This window comes from Lethenteron reissneri, chromosome 26 (genome assembly GCF_015708825.2).
Source record: "Lethenteron reissneri isolate LAM-NWPU_2019-01 chromosome 26, ASM1570882v1, whole genome shotgun sequence".
NCBI classification, from domain to species: Eukaryota; Metazoa; Chordata; class Hyperoartia; order Petromyzontiformes; family Petromyzontidae; genus Lethenteron; species Lethenteron reissneri.
Genome location: NC_083804.1, coordinates 2,814,131 through 2,836,659, shown reverse-complemented (window position 1 = coordinate 2,836,659; position 22,529 = coordinate 2,814,131). Strand labels below are relative to the sequence as shown.

The following is a 22,529-nucleotide window of genomic DNA, read 5'->3' as shown; positions in this document are numbered from 1 at the left end:
TGACCCCCTCATCACACGGCGTCACAAAAAGCCAGACCCCCCTCAAATATGACGTCACAAAGCTCGCCCCCCCCCCCCAAACCATAATTCCATTTTGAAAATAAAACATGCTTCAAATCACTTTAAACTATTGTCATTGTAGTGCGTATTTAATGTGGCGCTGGAAAGCTGAAATTTAGCATAAAATTCACTTGAAAATATTCAACGTCTAACTAAAACTGCAGATGTTCAGAATATTATATTGAAATTCTCTTATAATTATAAAATATTAAAAGGAATTATAACTATAAAAAATACTTAAAACTTTGTTGTAGAACAAAGTAATTATATCAATCACATTCATTCCACAGAATAAAAGCCCTGGTAGAATAATTAAAATAAAAATGTTTAATAACAATCATTAAAAACATTACAAAATGTATGCTTCTCCACTCTCCCATGGAGAAATAAAATGCTCTTTCATGGAATAAATAAAAGGTGACCTTAGTAAATTTAAATAATCAAATAGTTAATAATGAAAATTTATCAAAATTAGTGTTATAACAATTCTATTGTTTATATTTATTAAAAGTTTCACATTTTTACGTGACGTCACATTTCTCAAACCCCCCCTCCCCCCTCTTCACACATCGTCACAAATGTCTGACCCCCCCCCCCCCCTAGGTGTGTGACGTAATTTATGGACGGCCCCTAATATGAGCCTTCCAATGTCGCTCAGAAGTGGAGGTGGATTTCATGATGATGATGCTGCTGCTGCGTTTGTGTAGCGGGATGCATTTCCAAATGATTGGAGCAGCCACAGAGAAAAAAGCATTTTGCCAGGACAGTTTGTAGAGGTATATACACAGTGGACATTGGTGTGTGTGTGTGTACGTGTTATATGCAGTTCGATTCCCGCTCACGACCAAAACCAGTGACAATTATCTGAACTGGTCTTGGGCCTCACTTAGGTTGGTTCAGACTTAAACGAGTACCTGGTGCGGTGTGTAAACATCGCCACCAGGGAGACAAAGGCAACCTGGCGTGGTGCTGGCAACCTTGCGTGGTGCTGGCCACCCGCCCCCTCGTGTGCCATGCCGGCATTCATAGGTGCTCTCTAACAGCACTTGCTAAATGGGGTGTCTTTGTATTTATTATACACAGACTGCCCTGGAACAAGCAGCGAGCAGGCCGGGAAGGTGTCGGCCTGCCAAGGATGCCCCAACCAGACAGTGTGTGCATCTGGCGTGACGAAGGCTCCAGATCCAGGTACCCGGAATTAATTTATACACGTCTTTTGGATAATATGTATTTGAAGGTATACTGAATCTGAAGCTTTTTCCCCATTGGATTTCATCATTTTAAGAATAATACTGTGTATTTTAACACTTTTTTTTAACTAACTTAATAGCGCCAATACGTTTAAATATATACAATATGCATTTGGTGGGTATCTTGGGCAAAAATGTAATGGTGAAAGATATAATGTGTGATGTTTGTATGGATGGAGATGAGAAGATGGGTTTTTAATGAAGGTGTGAGTCATGATAATGGCGTTTTCTCCTTTCTGACAATAAAATAGTTGTGTTAAGATGTTAAAACACCAAACTGAAACCTTTGCAAGGAATCGTGTCTGCATTAACCACACATACTTGTGGTGAACATGCAAACAAAAAAACATGCTCTGACAGTATGTGCATTGTCTTTGAAACTGATTGGTCCACACCAGAGACAGCTTCCTTTAGAGCCTAGTCTCAAACTGTGTTAGACCAGAGGACGCCAAAAGGTGAACAGCACAAAGACAACGCACTATCAGGACATTGAGAGCTCGGGGTGAGCGTCCTCTGGTCTAACACTGTTTGAGACTCGGCTCTAAAGAAAGCTGTCTCTTGTGTGGACCAATCAGTTTCAACGACAATGCACACCATATACTGTCAGAGCATGTTTTTTTTTTGTTTGCATGTTCACCACAAGTAAATGTGGTTAATGCAGACATGATTCCTTGCAAAGGTTTCAGTTTGGTGTTTTAACATCTTAACACCTGTTGTATTATATTCTTGGTTCTTTCGGTAAAATCACGTAGAAGGGAAATAATAAAATTATTAAAATATAAAACAATACAAATTCTCACGACGTTTCAACTGCAACACAAACAATCATCATCAGGTGTGAAATCCATAGCAAGAACATTTTATTGCTGTGGATTTCACACCTGCTGTGGATTTCACAGTTGATGATGATTGCTTGTGTGGATTTCACACCTGATGATGATTGCTTGTGTTGCAGTCGAAACGTCGTGAGAATTTTTATTGTTTTATATTTATATCATTTTATAATTTCCCTTCTACGTGACTTTACCGAAAGAACCAGGAATATGAATCCGTGCAGTCACGAAAGCTTTAAATCAAAAGTTAACCTGTTGTATTGCCAGAAAGGGCAAAACCCTATCATAATTAAATACTGGCAAAGGAGGTCTCAAAAGGTGTGAGTCCTTCATGGTTGTGCAGTGTTTCCTTATAATGCTGTTTCTTTATATTTGTGAATGTAATGTGAAGCAAACACAAAGACCGGATTATTTCTTTCATGACGGAGAGGCATGTTTGGTAATAGAAGCATGCACAGGAAATTCAATATGCCAACAGAGTGACAGCAAAACCTAATTCCCTATGGTTAACAGACTCAAGCCATGATAAGCGTTATAAGAATTCAAGTTTAGAACTGTAAGAAAACAAGTTTACATCACGAAGGTATCTGTCCAAAGATAAAACTGCTTCATATTTTGTAATAACTCCAACCTGCCTAAACATAATATATTTATCCTCCATCAGTATTTACCCTGACTAGTGCCAGCACGCTCAGTTGTTCATGTATCCCTGCTTAGGTTGAAACAACTTTACTGAACTCTTTAAATTCCTAATCACAGCACCATGGGGTGACCGTACAGAGGCGGGCGGGGTGGAGACCTTGCCCGATACACAAAGGACATGGGTTCAATTCGCTGCCTCGGATTACAATGTACTCTCTGGAATTTGGAGCCAATGGAGGGATTGGAGGAGTGTCGGTGTGGTCTCCTTCACGGACGTGGAAGAGAAGTCTGGTAGTGGCATTTTGGACCATCTGGACTGTTTAAACAAATCTAATAGTACTTCACTTCCGATTAGCACCGTTGGCTACGTACGGTGGGAAAGAAGTTATCCATACATACGAGAGCGTTGCAGTCGTTAGTCGAGCTGTGATGAAAGCATGGATGAGGGTTTGAGCAGCGGCTCGTGCAAACATTGTATTCGTATTCTTTGGGTCTTTCGGTAAAGTCACGTAGAACAAAATAATTTACAAAAAACTACGATGTTTCGATCGCAACACAAGCAATCGTCAAGGCTTTGTTGAGTCCTACCTGTCATCTACATTGTATCTCGACAGAGCCACACTCTTTTTAACCTAACAAATACAGAAGACCTTTATTTTTTATGTACTATTACATTTTTTTTTAATGGTCAGAATTGGTCGTTTGGGTCTCACTACCCTGCATGCCATCCATCGTAGCCAAGGGGATGTTTCGTGGGGGTTTTTGTTGTGTATTGTGTGCCACCCCTCTCCCTGCCAATGTACCAGGTTTGCCATAACTCCCTGTGGCACCTTCGCCCAGGAGATAATGTTATTTAGAAGGCTGCTGCCAACGTAATCACTCCAAATCACAAATGGGACCATATTAAACCTGTCATTAAGTGCATTTCCTGGCTTCCTATTGAATTGCATATCAGCTACATAATCTCTGTAAATATAAAGAAATAATGTATGGCTTTTCTCTTACCCATTTTTGTGACCTCATTACCCTCCACGTCCTCTGTCTCTCGTTCCGCCTGCTGTCGGAGGGAATCCTTCTCTCGTCTGTCCTCTTCTCACGACGAGAGGTCATTTGTCCTCCTCTTCCGTCCTCTGGTCTCCTTTGACCTTCACCTCACTGTCAATCTAGTAGACTTGATTAACTGTGCTTCAATGAACCGCACGTGCTCAATTGCGTACGCGCACTGGTTAATCTATTTTTGACTGAGGGGTGTGGGGAGGACTCATGCGTTGATGATTGACACGGGCATCTGTAACAGAACTCACCAAAGTCCTTGCTTCCTCTCTCCCTGCCAACTGGGCCTCCTCGAGCATGTCTAAGGGTTGGATGGTCTGAAGTAGGCGAAGCAACTTGTCTAGCAGGGGTACTGAACTTAGTGTGCTAACTTGGGGCCCCCCAGGTTAAGGGGTATAGCGGGCTGGTCGGGAGACCCTGCAGTTTTTCACAGGGGCCCCTACAAGCTGGCGAAGAGGCTCAGAAAGCTGAGGTAGGCCTCCAAAGTGGCCCCCAAAGTGGTGTAATTGTCACACTTATTAAAATGAGCAGTGATGAAACACCCTTGCAAACATGATGCTCCGTCTTACGGGATTTTTCCACATTAAATGCTTTAACCATTGAAGACGGTGGTAATGGTGAGGGGTTATCGGCCGGCTCGTCTGGTGCCATTGTATCCTCCCAAGTCTTCTCCTGGCACCCCCCCATCTCTGGTCGCTTCATGGTTCTCTCTTCACGTGCGCGCTGTAATCCTACCTCACGCTGCCTACCAGTTGTCAATGACCAATCGTCGATTTGATTTTGTTTTGCCATTTTAATGCTTTTTTACGCAAATAAGGGCATTGATATAAACGAGCAAAGCAATTTATGACGGCCGATGAAGAAAGTAACAAGATACAAAGCGGAAGAGGTGTCGGGCAAGGAGATGTGCTCCCTCAAAAAAGGTGTTGACAGCAATGTTAGAAAACATTTTGTGAAAATTGGGATTGGAGAAATCAATATAAGTGGAGAAAAATATGAACCGTCTCAGATTTGCCGATGACAGTTGTTGTGGCAACCATTGGAAATGAATGATGGAAAGTGATTGAAAAACTTCAGAAATCAAGGCTGCAAAATTGAGCTCAAAGATAAATTCAGTAAACCCTTGTTAATTCGAGACATATGGAGCTCTGGCTTTGCCGAATTAGCCAATATTCCGAATTATGTACAATGCCTCCTGCCCTAATATAAAAATAAAAATTTGCTTTCCAATAATTATTCTCCAAAAAAAGTAACACTTACCAACAGTAACCAGATAAGAAAATACGCATTGATACGTCTGCACCAATTATATCCTAAACTTTGGATTCGTCTCGCAGGCTAAGGGTTGTATACTTCAGTCCCTTTCTATTCTTGATGTAGGTGAAGACGACATTTCTGAGAGGGTTGGCTTGCACAGAGTGCATATAAACAAGGTAAAGTCCAAAGCAACAGGTCTGCACAAATGCTCACCACACGTACCGCCACGACACCAAGTCATTGTTTTGGTCGTGACGCGCGGCATCGCTCCACGCGCCATGCCGAAATTGGACCATTCGGCATGGCAATTCGACTCATGGTGAATTACCAATATCCAGTATATGCCGAATTATCCCCAATTACGAATGATCAAATACCGAAATAACGAGGTTTATTGTATAAGAAAATAACAAAAGTCACGTACAACAAGGTTACTAAATATACGTTGGAGGGAATGACACCGAGGGAAATTGTTGGAAGGCGAATCTGGATCAGAATAATTAATTAAATAGGTGAGCAAGAACATGAGGAAGCGCTTTTGATGTATCCAATCATTTGAAAATGAAAAGCTACGTACCACAGTGCTTGAATTAGAACGATTTTAATGAGTGCAATGTGACCTGCCATGACACCGCTTGCAAACATGGACACTTACTAAGCAAATGGAGTAAAACCCAAAAAGTGGTGTACGAGGAAGCACGGAGAGATTCATGCTTGGGATGACACTCGAGATTAGCACCGGCGATTAGCACGGTTGGCTAAGAGCGGTGCGAAAAAGAAGTTCAACACGAATAGAAGAGACAAAAAGAGAAACACGTTGATCAGAGAACGATCACAAGTGAGCGACACCTCACTGTCAGGAATTTTTTTTTAAATGCTTGGGCAGGACACATACCTGGAAAGATGCGTGGCAAACGGATGTAGCTGGGGAATGGAAGGACAGTGCAAGGAGGGAACACATCGACTTCATCTCTCGGTCTGCTGTGGAGATGGAGCAATGAAATCGGCTCGGGTGCAGGAACTAGATTGGACCGTCGCTTCCCGAGACCGCGAGGAACGCGACGACTCGGGCATGAGGCTTTCATCCAGAAGGTTGTAGTTCATGGCTGATGATGATTATCATAATGATCCCTGCAGCCACTAGAGGCGCTACGTTTTCCACAATGTAAAGTTGTTTTCGATCCTGGAATCGAATCATAACACTGAACCGAGTAGATGTATTGAATCGTATGGTGGGGAGAGGCTGGATCATTACAGGTCTAAGTTACATCAAACATTTGTTACCCGCGCGACCATTTCCCCAAGTGATGATGTTTGATAAATCCACAGAGCAGTGTGGAAAAGCTCAGTTCCATCATAGGAATGCGCAATTTCCACTTCCCGCTGTTGACTGCCACTCGAGATCAGTCCTGTCCAGCGTTTTAACATCGTTACACCTGGATTATTGTGGACAGCAGGAAAGGACAATGTTGCAAATGCATAGTTGTACTGTACTACATGGCAATGTCTATGCTCGCTGTCTTCACCACCACCCCCACTGACCAGCATGGTGAAGTATGGGCAAATAACCCCCATGAACCCACGTGAAGTGGGGAGGCCCTCATTCAGCAGTGGATTGACAGAATAGCTCTACACACTAAGTACACACAACCTCTGACTTGACCTTCTGTCGGGCGGCTTCGTCCTTTCAATGTTTAATGCTGTAACATTTGTGCAGCGATGAGATATATCTTTGTTTAAAGCGAAATTGATTTGCGGTAACGTTGCATTAGTATGCTGCACACTGGCCCAGGGTGTTGCCCAGACCACGGGTTTTTCGCCGCGCTGCGATCGGTACTCCTTTGAGCTCCACTAATGGGTTGATTGTGTGTTGTTGTTGCAGCGATTAAAGAAATAAAGGAGAGGTTGGCCTCTGTGAAGTACAAGGTGCTGGTGCTGTCGGGAAAAGGCGGCGTGGGAAAGAGCACCTTCAGCACTCAGCTGGCTCGTGGCATTGCGGAGGACAAAACCAAACAGGTGGGCAACATCTCGTTGTGCTAATGGACTTTTCACGAGCTTTTAAAAACAAAACGGGCGCTGAAGCTTTTTGCTATGGCAAGCCTTGCGGCGCTTGCCGTGGCATGTTTATCTTAATCACCTCTCAAAAAGCCTCCGTTGGCTAAAACGAATTTTGTTTTGTAGCGGGAGTCGTTTATAATACTGTTTTCGTCAACGAGTTCGGCCCTAGCAAAGTAAATAGAAAATATACTTTGAGACTCTACGTCTGTAGATGTAGGCGCATGAATGGTAACCATTCCTTTGCCGTGAAAGGTAAACGATGTGTATGTATGTTGAACTTCTTTCGCACCGTACGTAGCTAATCGGAGGTGCGGGACGTATGAAATGGAACACAGTACAGTACAACCACATCTCAAGACATTGGCCAAAAAAGAGTGTGACATGCGCATCATGTAGACAGTGATATGTAGAGTGTATATGCGAACATACTCGAGAAAAGGAGTGTAAATACTCGAGAGCTCCCTTGAGTGGTGGGGCTTCCACCAGCAGTGGCAGGAGAAGACGTGGTTATAGGCTGAAGAGTTTAAGAAGGTCATTGAGCCTGGACTTGGAACAGGGGCAGGGAATATATGGCACGGGTGGCTGGGGTGTGGCATTTTCATATTGTGCAGGCAGTATTGGCTGACTGTAATGGAATATCAGACTCAGAATCCTTATTTATACTGGGGGAATCCGGATGAGTTGTGAAGCTCTTTTTTCCCAGTAAGGTGAAATGTGTCATCCCTGGTATATGTGCAGGGCTGAGGAACGGCAAGTTGCTAATGATGGGCGTTGGTTGTTGTTCGTTGTTGGCACCCAGAAGCCTGCTGCCAAGTTGAAGGCCGAATGCCAGATGGCACTGTGGCGGAGCGACTAACAATTCCACGGCCTTGCGTTAAATGGCTACTTGCTGGTTTGACTCAGCCCATCGGCTCCTCAGGGGCAATATTACGAGCAGCACCCCTGTGAGCCGTCCAGAGCAGCCATACGAAAGAGGGGCTTATCTCTGCCATCGTAATGTGGATTTTCCACCACTTGCCAACAAAGATGGGCATTACTCCACACTCTCTCGTGAGCGGGATGGAATTTTTTTGATTCATTGGAGTTGTTGATGAGTTGTGGGTAGGTCGATCGCCTTGCGACATTAGGTTTCCCAGAGATCAATGCGGATAATAGGATTATATTGCATATGCGCCTCTATAATCCCAGTGTCACTCACTCAAGCTATTTACTCTCCTTAGCCATGACAGTTTATTACACCCAATTGTGAAATGTTTCAAGTCTATTTAAAAATGCGTGTAAGCATTACTGAAGGTAATGGAATTCCTTTATTTCATTTGACTCGTACACTCTAATGAAAGTCCTGGCATTAGTTATGTATGCAAGTATGCTCGTCTATTTTTTATGTTGGAAGAGCTGCTAATGGAAGTGAAGGTGTATTGGGTCTATATATGTCATATAAATTCGTATAAACTCGAAACCAGAGCCACGTGTTTCATGATTTCCATAGTAACCGTTCTGTTGAAACATGTACTCTTCAGTAACTTATTGCATAATCTGTAAATGCAACATCTCATAACAATTTCGAAAAGCAAAGTGTAAATCTACTCTTTTGCTCATTCTAGTCATTTGAACAATCTGCACAAAGTGACTGCAACTCATTTTCCCTGAGCATTCTTCCCTTGATTCTTTTACCGCGATCGTACATCAAAAAAGCTTACAGTATCTCCTCTAATTTGCAAGTTTGTCTTGTGCAATTTGGTGCTTGAAATATGGAAATCCACCCATTGCCAACGTTACCTTGTGAAACCGTCTTCTCTGTTAAATGTTATAGCCACTCTTTCTCTCTGCCAGTGCTTCGCAAATCTCAATAAATAAATCCCCCATGTCTTGATGACATTACGGCCTTTGGCCTGGAGAAGCTCCACATTTAAACTGGCTTCCCCATTGCAGTACGTTGTCTGTATCGACCATATTGAAACTCCCATACCCTTCTATCATATTGGAAATTATATTAATTTGGAGGCAAACATTTATCTAAACGCCAATCCACTGCTGTCTGAAAGCTTTCCCGTGCTGTGTCAGTCATGGACATTTGGAGGCTGTTTGACCATACTTCACCACACAGGTCATTGTGGGTTGTAAAGGGGTGCGGGGGTAGGTCCATTACCAGTTCAATCCCGTTCAGATGTCACGTTAGACATGGCCAGTGATCAAACTCGGGTGTTTGGGTGCATAGTGCAGTGTGCTAACCACTGCGCCAATGCAGTGTTTAACTCCAACGCTGTCATCATATGCTGTTAACTCCGTGATGAATTGGCAACTTTTTGTGCGTTTTGGGAACACCTTCTGTAATGGCAGTGAGTGCTGTTGGCCCCATTAAAGGATGTTCACTGGTGGATGTGATCGCTTTAACATATCTTCTGTAGAACTCTGTTCTCAACGTCCTCTGCAAATTAGGAGTTGTAGCTCCCAAGGGAATCTGGACCGCTTTCAAAGCTTTTCTCTATTGGCATCCAGCGTGACATTTTCTATCTTTTTTATGTTGTTATCAGGTTGCACTAATTTCAGTGTTCGTTAATGGTTTTCGTTCCGAGCTATTTCCAATTAACCGTAGCGTACCTCTGGGGTTGACTCACTGGTTGGCATCGCAGTGTGTGAAGTCAGTACTTTGGAGGTTAATGATGCAAATAACCCGTAAGGGGCCATTTGAGTACAATGTCAATTTAATTTGAATTACTTCACATTTCAATCTTAAAATATTATCACATTACATATTAGGCACATAATGATTCACTCTCGTGGCCATTTGAAGAGCTGGTTGTGATTCAGGGTGTCTCAATTTGATTGAGAAATCAGTTATTATTGTCGGTTTTTATTTCCTCGTTGATATTTTATGTTTCGTTTGCCCTGTCTTGTTCACTCCATTAGCCTCCAGGTGTATTTAGCGTGCAATTTACATATATATCTCAATCCGTTCTCACACGTTCAATTTGCTGCGTTTATCATGAGCGTTTGAATCAATACACGGGTGGTTTTGCACATTCTAAGTGTGTGTGTGTGTTTTAAAACGTTGTGTTTATAGTGCTGTTATTTACAGATGCTTCAAAGGTTTATCATGATATTAGGGTTAGTGAATTCATGATCTAATTTTGATTGATGTCATTATGCTATACAACGCAGCATGATGCATTCTAAATCTTTCTATCTTCACACATGACAGTGAAGCATTTGTAGTTCTAAGTTTTCACTTTTTTTTCCCAGAGTATTTTTTTTTATAAAGGGGCGAAATTTGAATGTGAATATAAGTTTTAATTTGTTTATTGATAGACAGTACAGTATATCCATTCAAAATATTTTTAAAACTGTGTTTTCAGGTTGCTCTGTTGGACATTGACATCTGCGGTCCATCTATTCCAAGAATCATGGGGCTGCAAGGCCATCAGGTGAGAAGTTCTCTCCTGCCTTCACTGTATGAGAAAGAACATTGTTGTGGACAACGGAGAGGGATCATGAATGATTCCGAGCGCACATCAACAGAGGCACCATTGGAAAGCAAGTAATTGCAGTGAACGGCAAGGGCCGGCAATGTTTTACTCTCACCGCAGTGAGATCTGAGACTAAAAAAAACCTGAGACGACTTGGGAGGCGTTGGAGAAAAGTGCCGGGGGTCTGGAGACTTGAATGCGGAGCGATGCCGACTAGAATGAGAAGCTTTCCAAACGTGACGGGGTGTCAACAGACTTGATGGGTCTGGCTTAGAAACTGAAAGAGGGAATATTTAACAACTTCCTAGGGCGTGATGGCTGCCACTGGGGCCTGGATACATTCTGGAGATTTCAGGCAAAGGGGCCATCTGTGTCATCTTAGATTAATGAATTAAAACTTCGCTTTTCTGAAGTAACTCGTTGCTCCCTCATATACGACAAGAAACGTTTCCCTGAGGGATGATTTGAACTGAACACTATCTAGTTGTTTTGTAGAACTTTCATTGTTTTCATGTGATATTACTGTGCTTGTGATGATGGTGTTGAATTACTCTGTAACGTAAAGGTAAGTGCGAGTGCTTATACTGCACCTTAAAGACAGAGAAGATGCCCTGGGTTGCCACTTCCTGTCCTTCTGTCTGGTGACGGCACCCAGTACCGCCATGGCTACAAACATGGCTACTGGAGAAATGACAACACTCCTCCCCATTTCCATTTGAACAGAATAGACCACGTGACTTCCCGAATCAGTTGGGAGCCACCTTCGCGACACACTTGGGTGACTGACTCATGTTTTGGGTTGCAGTTGTGTTTTTTATTAGGCATGTTTAGTGATAAAGCCTCACGGTCCCACAATGCACCAATCTCGCTTCTGCACACGAGCTGATCTCATCCCTCCACATCCGTGGTGCTCATCCCCTGGGGTGTGCACTCCCCCAGTGCCCATTCTCTCTCCGTGATGTGTCCTGCCCATGCCCACCCGCTTGCTTTCCAGTCAATTAGCAGACTAATTTGCATTTGTTCTGTGATCCGAGTTTTTGCTCTTACTATATTTTTAGGAGTGTCATTCCAGGCATGTATCTCTCTCTGCTTCTTTGTACACTTTTTTTTAGCATGTTTGGCTACGTATGGTGCAAAAGAAGTAAAAAAAACATACATAGAAGTGCATTTTTGTGAAACATGTTAAACTCGGATGATTTTGTTTTGTATAATTTAGGCAAATTTAAAACAACCCCAAGGATTGTTCCCCCATTTATGCTTCTGTTTTCTGCATTATGTTTTGGTCCATTGAGGTGCTATTTGGTGTTTTTCCATGCAAACAACACCGTGCCAGTGGTTATGAATACGCTGTGAAAGGGTGAGAAAATGTGAACATCTATGAAGAAAAACTAAATGACATTTACACGCTGCAAAGACAGGTTTCTGAGACACATGCACAGTAAAAAAGTGTTTTTTGATACATGTGGAAATTATGTACTGCTTTACACGTGAGAGAACATACTCGAGATTAAGAATGCGCGGCCGTGTGTGAAATGGTCGGGTTTGTGGACATCTGTACAAAGCCAAAGTTACTCAATGTGCAGATGTTGCACTGGGTGAGGAGGTAATTGGCCTGGGTGGATGGTCGGATACATGACGTACTGTATAGTACTGTACTATATATGTGGTACCTAATGTAATACTGGCATCTATACATCATTATTATATCATGGTTTACGTGTGCTCTTCGTTACTTTTTTATCCAGTTGTTAGCCTTGTATATTTTTTAAAACAAACATTTTTAATTAAAAGTCATTAACAATTTTTTGTTGTTGCCATTTTCCCCTCTACGAAATGTAGTTATTTAACAGTTATGTTATGAGTCAATTTAACACGTGGGCTTTCACAACCAATGCAATGTGTCACGTGACAAACTTTACCAATTGGCTGTGTCGCGATCTAACCCACAAAACCTTATCATGTGCACCTTTATCATGTGCACCTCCGATTAGCACGGTTGGCTACGTACGGTACATACATATGAGCCGCATAACAAGGATTTTTTTTATTTCAAAACCCCTTTAAGCAATCCCGGCAAGCATCCAGTTTTAAAATGACCTGGAAGTTATACCGCATAGCAGGCCTATGCCAAATTTCGATATTTCTACGGCATCTCTGTTATGGATGCTTCGCCGCCTGCAAATGAACGGGTGAGTGTTCACTCTGTGCGAGTGGAATGAATGAATGCCTCACAGCTGCCAAGGTGAGAACCTGACTTTGAGGGTTGGGCCTTGAAATGAGGCCCTCCGTGCGGTTGCTGCCTCAGTGCTCAGCCGTGCGTGTGGCGTTACCCTTTGTAGGCGCCCGTCCACCTGAATGACAAAAGCATTTTCCGTTGACAGTTTTCACGGCGTAAACCTATTTGAGCAGTTCATTACTTTGAATAATTTCAAAGCCGGTAAATCTCGAAGTTGTGTGATAACGTACTCCTTTTGCATTTCCATTCAGCAGCATGACAGCTTCTGTAATGGTCCTAAATGAACCGATTGTGCTTACCCACGGGCCCCGCACAGAAGCACGGCCACAGTACAAGATGCCACTGTTGCTCGCGAGTATTCTTGTCACGCACAAGAAAAGTGGCCGTGTTTATCAGCGAAACTGCTTCAAGTAGAAGTTGCACGAGCGCTCTCCGTCCGTGTGTGTGTCTTCTGGCGACATTCGCAGTACAAAGGAATTGTTGTACATGGGTTCAAATCAATGCATTGATGTAGCAAAGTGCATGAAAGTCACTCTTTGTTGATAGGGCGTAGCTTCTCTGGCATGCCGAAAAGAGCATCCAATGTAAACATACATTACGTGAGACTGCTTTGAATCATTCATTTTACTCGTTGGCAAAAGATAAATCGGATAGATTATTTAATCGTCTTTGAGTCAGTATTCTGCATACTTTTGCAGCATTGCTGCTTGTAGGTTTACTTTATATATGTATACATATATAAAATCAGGCACGTCAAATTCAAATTCCAAGTGTCCTAACTGTGCTTGTATTAGTGGACATGAGTAATGGAGCTGTGTATACTGCAGGGGAAATGAAGCCTGTGTAGCAGCAGTAGAAGCAGCTGCACAAAACGGTGCTTAGGGCATTCTCCAAATTCTCCGCGGTGTCAGTTTTTGCACGGTACCAACTTCATTTTAATCGTTTGAAGCGGTTCAAAAAGACCAAAGGACCGAGTGCTATAGCATTATATTGTAGTACACGACTGAAGCCCTGCCTGGGTTGTTTTTCTTATCGCAAATGTTATGTTTGTTCTCCATTGTATCGCATTTCAGAGGTTAAATGAAGACAAGTTGAATTATGTCATCCCCAAATGTGATTCTTGCAATTCTGCAATTGTTTTTGTAAACCAGTGTTATTCTCTGATATCCCATCCTCCGGTGTCATCACATATAGTAGCAGCTTCATACCAGGGCCAAACATAAATATAATATTTATACAAACCAACATTATTTTGTTTGTTGATATGTTTTTAATTATTGATGGTTTTGTTTTTCTCTCTTTTTAGGTTCATCAGAGTGGCGCGGGCTGGTCTCTTGTGGTAAGCGACTTGACAATCCACCACAAAACAACATGCAATAGATCATTGGTCGCTACTTCACAGTACACGTATAAATCAACGCACGCTTAGATAAAGAGCAGTGTATGACATGTTCGGAGCAGTGGGGGACGCATTGCTCTGAACCCTGCGAGCTGAGTTTTGGTTCCCACCCATGGCTAGCATCAGGAGTGAGCGCCATCCAAACCCATCCTGGGTGCACCCCATTCACCAATTGACCAAAACTACCCCCACGATGGACACGGCATGGGGAGTCCTTTCTCCAGAAAGTAGATTGACAAAGGGCTGGAAGTTATTGCAATGTTATATGCAATGTAGAATTTGTTGTAAATTAGGACACTATTTGTTATTCCACCCTTTATCGCTTGATCCGCTTACATGTCTGCATTATTTTTAACTGATGTGTCGTCTCTAAGCTGTTAGGGCACAGATATTTCAGACTTTATTATTTAAACGCTTGCCTTCCTGGGCCCAGCAGAAGGGTGTGGTGTGATTGACGGTACCGTGTCCATTGCCACACGACTGCTTCTGCTGCAGCCCTTGTGCCAGATTATGGAATTGGTCGTTTCAATGGCTGACTGTCACAGTGGTAGGCAGGATCCAATTTGTGCTTCCGTGCCCATGTCAATCTGTGAAATTTCCAATCTAGCATATTCCAAAAATACCCTGTGCTTTCCTAAAGTCTGTATGGCCACAATTTGTCTAAAGTCTGTATGACCACATGTTTGGCTTATTTATTTAAACAACAAAATGTATGTTGAAGGCACTAACCCAACATTTTCTGTCCATTATCATTTTTTTGCTGGGCAGTTTTCACATGAGACCATGGTATAACCAGTGTTCATGGTCTCGAGGAACAATCGGAAGAAATGTACAAAAGACACAGTTATTTTCGTGTGAGGATTTATTCATGGTTTTATAATTGTTATGCCAGAAAAATGTTCTTTAACTTAACTAGAATGTTTCAAAATGTTATAATACATTACCTGCATTGGTTGACTATTAAACTTGTTGTGATGGGTCATGGTTTTTTTAAAATTGTCATTTGACGATACAGTATTTTTTATTTACCTTCAGTAATTGGATTTCTCATGCATTGATCATGTCTATAAAAAGAAAGTCATGACTCGCTGTGCGCAACTCTTGGCTAACCAACGCAATTACAATCCAGCGCTGCTGTGCCAACTCTGCATTGTCATGCTGCAGCCTACAGAAAACCGCGGCGCGTGGCGTTGTAGATTCTGGAGAGAGAGCCGTCGTGTAACATGGGCACGGTGAATGTTCGCCGTCGCCTCACAGCCTCCTCCAAACTGAGGATTAGCCCAGCGTCGCACCCAGAGGGTGACACAGCACTCACAGATAATCTCCGTGCCCCCCCCCGATAACACAACAAATGGGCGGTGTTTATGAGTTCACTCCCCACGCGATCCAAAAGTGGCACGCGAAGTCATCCATAAGCTTCTGCGTTGGTTGCTCCTGGCTTTGTAGCATGCGAACAACAAAAATACAAAATTCAACGTCTGACATCCTCGTTGGCGCTCTGCCTTGACAGCAGGGTCCTTGGTTGTCAATTTCTCCATCCTCCTCAGCTCCTTGCTCTCCTCTTCATTTCCACGAATGCCCCGTTCCTTCAGCTCCTCCTCCACCGTCCAAATCCTTGGCCTTCCTCTCGTCCTTTTCCCTTTCCGGTCTTCCTTCTATATCGTCCTTCACATAACAACGAGGAAAACCCATGCATATGCATGGCTTCTGTAACACTTTCCAAAGTATTTGTCCTTGGAAATATTGAATTTTGTTTAAAGAAGGTGTATATAGGGCGCCAGGGTGGTGAAATGTTAACGGTATACAGGAGGTCGTGGGTTCAATTCCGACCCTGATGCCTGTACATTTGAAGTTCGCAGGTTCTCCCCGTGGTCGTGTGGATTTTTCTCCGGGCCCTCCGGTTTTTCCCTCCACATTTAGAATCAACATACAGAAACATGGACATTAACAATGGAAGTGGAAAGTGCAAATGATGGAAAGTGTGCAAAGTTCAAAGGAGCGTAGATAGGTGGATGTTTGGAATTACATTGAGAGACAACAGCAGGACAATTTAAAGTATATTTTCAATCGGTGAGAACTCAAGAGACAAGGATAGTCTCAATTGCAAAGGGTGCCCTTGGTCACCAACATGGTAAAAGCAATAACGTAAATACAAGTACAGAGATGAAGCTAACAGAAATCGGAGCAAAAATAACCAAATAGAAATTGGAACAAAAAACAGCTGCAATACACGGAAGAAATCAAAATCTTGCACAAAATGCAAACGATATTAAATAAAATAAATTGCCCTATAACAAAGGTTGGCTTGGACAAATTACTTTTGAAAACCATTCTAATTAAAATTAAGTTTTATAAACACATTTATACTGACTATACGTTTATTGCACTGCTATGTTACGTCAAATACGGCTGCAAGTGAAGTCATCACACGGAATCGACAGCTTGGCATCAAATTCTGAATTATATGGGAAAGTAAACCAGGATATTTTGGAAGTAATGACACTCCAGGTGTTTGGGCCATTAATGGAGTATTTTTTTTGTCCCGGGTACAGTCCACTTCAGTGCTCTGGGGGGCATCAAAGACTTTGAGGGTTTTGGTCCTGAATAATCACCTTGTGTCGATAAGAGACTGAGTTATGGGTGTATGCATTTAAGATTAACTTCGTCCAGTGAATCTCATTCTGGAGTTGAAAAGAGCGAGGTGATAGCCAGTCTTGAAGTAGAGATGGCAGTGATGAGTGGATTAGCTAGTTTGTGAGATAAAGCATGAGGTGGAATGAAAGATAAAATTGAGCAAATCCTAGGTGGTTTTCGAGGTTAATTTGTATTTGATGTGAGCATGGCCTTGGACAGACATAAAAGCAGCAGCTTCCAAAGGTTTCTACGCCGAAGATGAGAAGCAGGAATTCGTTTTCGATACAAAGTCCCCAACTTCATTTTTCACATTTTAAAATTCAGATTTTCCATGAGATTTCAAGCGAAATATTTGTAACTGTTGAGAAAATGAAATGGCTGATAGCATGCATTTGAATTCCTACCGCAATAATTCTAATTATGACATAAACTAAAAAAATAATATTTAAAAAATTATATAAAATTCCGATTTTTCAGCCGTTTTGTCAATCCACTAATGGATGAAGGCCTAACTCCACCAACTGTGTTATAGTCATGGGGATTGGTTGACCGTACTTGAACACGCTGGCCACTGCGAGTTGGTGAAGTCCCAGGGGCAATTTCATTTGTCACTGGCTGCCGATTTGGCAGCCGATGTTTGCCCGTGGCCAGCGATCGAGTTCAGATAAGGCGGCATCAGCGCAGTGCTCGAACCAACGCGCCACTGCCCTCTCAAACCTCCCCATGTCGCCTATGCTAATCATAATGGCCTAAATACCTCAACCCTATAATGGATTTCTGGGTTTCCATGTGCAGCTTCATATACGCAATGCTGACCGCAGTGACTCATCACTGGACTGCGAATAGAGTAATCAGCCGTTAAATCTGTCCGCAGGCTGGTTTGTAAAAAAATGTTTTGTTACTTTGGACTTAATTTTCAGACTATGATTACGCAACCAGAATAAACACAGGTTAGGGATACCGATTCTTATATATATATTGAGGGCTTAAATAACGGTGTCTCTAAACAAATAAGAATTGCAGAAACACCGCGTGGAAAAACAGTTGTGAGAGGGGTAAACAACCAAACGAACGAACAAGAATCAACAAACGTAGGACAACACTGGAGGAAAGGAACCACGAAAACCCCCCGCTAGGGTTGCCACCCATCCTGTTTTCACTGAATCGTCCTCTTTTTGAAGTAGCTGTCCTGGGAAATCTGCAAGTCTTCCCGGGCACGATTAAAGGTCCCGTTGTTTTTGTTAGTTGTGTATTTATGAATGCACCACATGTAGTTCTCCTTTCTTCCGGCATTACCAGAAATCATTATTCTTTTTACCATGATATGCCGCGGATTTCCTCCCTGCCGCCCCCCCCCCCCCCCCCAGAGGTAGTAACCATAACCCTCCTAGCATTCACAAATTGTGGTTGAACCGCCATCGCATGCGGGCGAAGCGATGACTGGTAGAGGCAGGGAGGCGGGGAGAGTGGGCAGACATACGCAGTGGCTATCTCACTCAGCCCCTCCGCTTTGAGGTCGACAGGCATTTTCTATTTTGAGGTTACCAGCGAAATGCTAATTTTTTGTTCTTGCAAATATCAACACGTCCTGCAAACTCTCACGTTTAATCTTATATGTATGCACTCTGACATTTAGACGAGTTATGTAATGTGCAGCAAAATATTGCCGTTCCCCCAATTATGGAAATGCACGTTAAAAAATAATTGACTCTAATTGATAACTTGATTCCTTATAGTTTCAACATTGAATTCATTAAAGATAATTCTTGAATGTAAAATTACATTCACGAATTGAATACAACGATCTATTGATGCATATGTACGTAGTGAATTGTAATTAAACCAATTTTATCGCAGTCTGCTAACCTGATATTATGACAGACTTGTTGAGCCATCGTTTGAAACCCGGCAGCGTCATTGCACGATGACTCACTTGCTCTGGGGCCGTCTTTGGTAAAATTAAAAATCCAGTGCATAAAAAAAAATATTCGCAAACCAGTTGAGGCAAAATATATCCTGAAGCCTTTTTTTTTTCCAAAGACCGATATTGAAAGCTCCGTGTGAGGTGATAAAATCAGGAGTCCTTCACGGCCATTCCGTTCTCGAGTGACAGCGGCATAAACACACCCGGGAAGTGGAAAAGGAGTTGTTCTCATCCTGAAGACATTATTTGTAACCTTGGCTGGAATCCTTTGGCTTTGTGTCCATTGGACGTTTGTGCAGTGGTGCAGTGTGGGTTTAATTTGTCTGGTAATGAAAATAACTTGCATTCACTTTCAACTTTTAAATGGATTCATGATACCTTCATTTGTTTTTTCCCCCCTCAATACTGTGGTGGTGGTGGTGGTGGAGATATGTTTATTTAAAAAAGGGGCATTGCAATGGTCTCTGACCTCTTCCAAATAATACATTTGGTTGTTTCCACTAATTGTGTTATATTGGTATGATATGCGATAATTTACTCGTGCTGATAATGTACTATTAAAAATAATTACAGTATAGATTTCGTACCTTGTATCAAAGGTCACGAGTGAGTTATGCAAATGCTAACGCTGTTCTAGAAGGGCTTCAAGTCAAAATTTGGCTCGTACGTAAAGTCAAGTCTATGCTTACAACGACAGAAATCCCCACAATTTTAACGGCGTTGTTTTAGAACCTGGGTTTAGGGAGGTTTGCATCTGGAGGTTTTGAAGGGCACCGAATCCTCACTCGACATTAGTTATTCGACAATGCTTTTTTCTTTTTGAAATAGTGTGATACTGACGCTGATGAAAAGCTGTTGCAAGCATAAACATACGACACAACGGCTGTAGAGAAGTAATTGAAATTCTTATTTAAGGAAATATATTTATTTATTTACAAACTTCATAATGTGTTTTTCCATTCGCAGTATGTTCAGGAGAATTTAGGTGTCATGTCGGTGGGGTTCCTGCTCAGCAGCCCCAATGATGCTGTGATATGGCGCGGACCAAAAAAGAATGGTATGTACAAATCTATTTGCAAGCGCATACTGTACACCATGTGCGATTTGCAGCAATAGTTATTCATTTGATTTTTTTCTCGGCCGCTGCTCTCTTCGGCCGACGTACTATTTGGGCGGGAGGCACGCAGGAGAAGCGTGTTGGGTTACGAGCACCGCACGAGTTTCCATCCACATCGGCAGGATTTTCTTTTTCAGATTCAAATTCCCAGAGGTGCTTGAGCCGATTTGATCGCACGTTAAAAAGGTCACGGTGCGTTTTGTAAGTAATTTACCGTGAGCTGTGAATTCTTCCGAATTAATTGTATCAGTGGTGATAGTCTGCACATTAAAGGCACGTTTTATCCCGGCTCTTTTTTTTTTCATTGGTTAATATTGCACGGCAAGGTAGGCTGGCCGGCTGTGGTCGGTAAGGAGGAGGATGATGGAGTCAGAATGTGGATTTATTTCTTGTCGCGCGAAAAGTAAATATCGCAAGTACAAGTACATCTGCGTGCATAGCCATCAAGATTAAACACTATAATTACCCCCGTAGATAAAGTGTCCCCATCTTGGAAAGTGATCTACTCCCCGCAGTGGATGTTAGTGAGCCCGAAGATGAGCACACTTCATTTTTGGTAGCAGCTCTTGCACATGTGGGAGGGGAGCGTAGAATTATCTAACAAGTATGCGAGACAGTCTAGGCAGCCAGGCACAGTGTCCCAGAATAATGCCAGGAACGAAAGCAATGCGTGCTGCCTTGCCAGCTAAATGTGCCCGATCTGAAAATAGCGGAAACGCCACGCATGCTGCAAGTCTGCTCCCTACCTATAATAAAGGGAACAGCACTTCAAATAACACACCGCGCTAATGGCACCGTACGCTTATAAATAGCATGCCACATCGCAACGCTGGACGTTGCGTAAAACTTATTTTAACCTGTTGGGATTCTCCACGCTGATCAACCGAAGTTTGCATTTGAACGTTTTGTCGCGCGACTTTGTTAAGAGCGTTGTCGTGCACGTTTCAGCCTTGGCCATGACAGTCAATCTATTCAGAGAATATGAAATACCCTCCTGAAGGTGACACATATATATATGTACGTATGCGTGAAGTCTATATACAGGAGGCTTCTGTACGTACACCAATCGGTATGGTGCCGTCTTTTTTGCGATACAATTGAAACGATTGCTGCTTTCACGTCTCCGTAGAAGGCGATGCATTGCGGTCACCAAATGTGTGTCTTGTGGGCGTGTGCAGCCATCGCATACTGAGGAGTACTAAAATACTTGAGCCTACAGTTGCAGATCGCTACAATGCCTACCGCATGCCTTTCCGAGCCCAGTGTTTAGAACGCCCGTGTTTTTAATGAGATTACCGCAGACAAGAACTGAACATCTCTAAAGTGAGGACGAGAGAGAGACCTGTTGGTTCTAACGAAATGTATCAGGTGTCAGGACAGTTAGGGGTGTAACAACGTGACGAATCACCGGTTCATTTCCATTTGTAAGCTCACGATACACCCGTTCAAATCACGTGTATCATGAGAATCGATGTTATTTCAAATCATAGACGTATATAATGGTTTCACGTGACTCTGTCCTAGCCACTAGGTGCTGCTACATTCACTGCAATGTCAAAAATATAATCAATTATTGAATAGAATCACGACTCTGAATTGTGACCCTGCGAGGCGAGTGAATCATTACAGTACACCCCTAATATCAATGCAGGCCTTTAAGGTAGAATCGCTCCCTGATTGAGTGGTTAAACAGCGATATTAACGATACACGATTATCATGTTAATAAAGAAATACATGTCATAATCATCAGCCCTGTGTTAAACCTACCACTGGATGAAGGCATCCCCATGCAATGTTGGTAATGGGGGAGTGGGGGGAGGTTGACCATACTTCACCATGCTGTGGTCAGTGTGTGCTTGTAAATTCTGGCGGCTCAGGACTGGTTCAGATGTCACTTGCTACTGATGTTTAGCCGTGGCGAGGAATCAAATTCAGGTCCTCGGGTTCATAATTTAACCCCACTGCACCATCACTGTTCCATTGTACACGTATTCATAATCGCATGCTGTAAACATTTCCAATTAATCTTCTTATGGAGTAATAACTAGGCGTTTAAAACGGTAACGGAAGATAATTGAAATATGTTGGTGAGAGAGTCCTCCTTTTGGACCTGTTCCAGTTGGCATCTGCAACGTTGTCCCGGATAAGAAATCAGCTTGTTTCTGATTACGCGGAAGAAGGCTTCCATGGAATAGAATTAAAAGTACAAAGGAATTAAACCGTGATTGGCTTCCCCCCCTCCATTCCAGATCGCCGAGTTCTCAATGCGTTGAAAGAAGAAAAAAGCTCAATCGTGATACACACAACAATTGTGGGCACGAGTAGCTTTAAACAGTTGGGACATACATCTAATGAGGAGACGTGGCAAGAATTTAGCCGACTTTACTCACTGTGAGCCCTGGAGTCTCTCATTTGTTTGACAAGCGGATAAGCTGCTTGGCCAGGTGATTGAGCTATTGGAGTCATGGTTCACTTCAGCCAACTCTGAAGGTTTGCAGGCAGCATGCTAAGGCTTGGCCGGTGGTGCTGGCTTGGAGGGAGGCAGGGAGAAGGGGTGGGTGCTGCGTTTCTGTGCGGGCCACCCGCTTGCACCAGACC

At 42.8% G+C, this 22,529-nt stretch overlaps 1 protein-coding gene across 1 annotated transcript in view; it reads left to right on the top strand.

Moving 5' to 3' along the window:
- Nucleotides 1–22,529, top strand: part of NUBP1 (NUBP iron-sulfur cluster assembly factor 1, cytosolic) — a 52,135-nt gene that overhangs the window by 3,979 nt on the left and 25,627 nt on the right. The window contains exons 2-6 of the mRNA XM_061559766.1: nucleotides 1,144–1,248; nucleotides 6,978–7,111; nucleotides 10,510–10,578; nucleotides 14,163–14,195; nucleotides 19,780–19,870. Of these exons, the coding sequence (XP_061415750.1) occupies nucleotides 1,144–1,248; nucleotides 6,978–7,111; nucleotides 10,510–10,578; nucleotides 14,163–14,195; nucleotides 19,780–19,870 (432 nt within the window). The remainder of the gene's footprint in view (nucleotides 1–1,143; nucleotides 1,249–6,977; nucleotides 7,112–10,509; nucleotides 10,579–14,162; nucleotides 14,196–19,779; nucleotides 19,871–22,529) is intronic.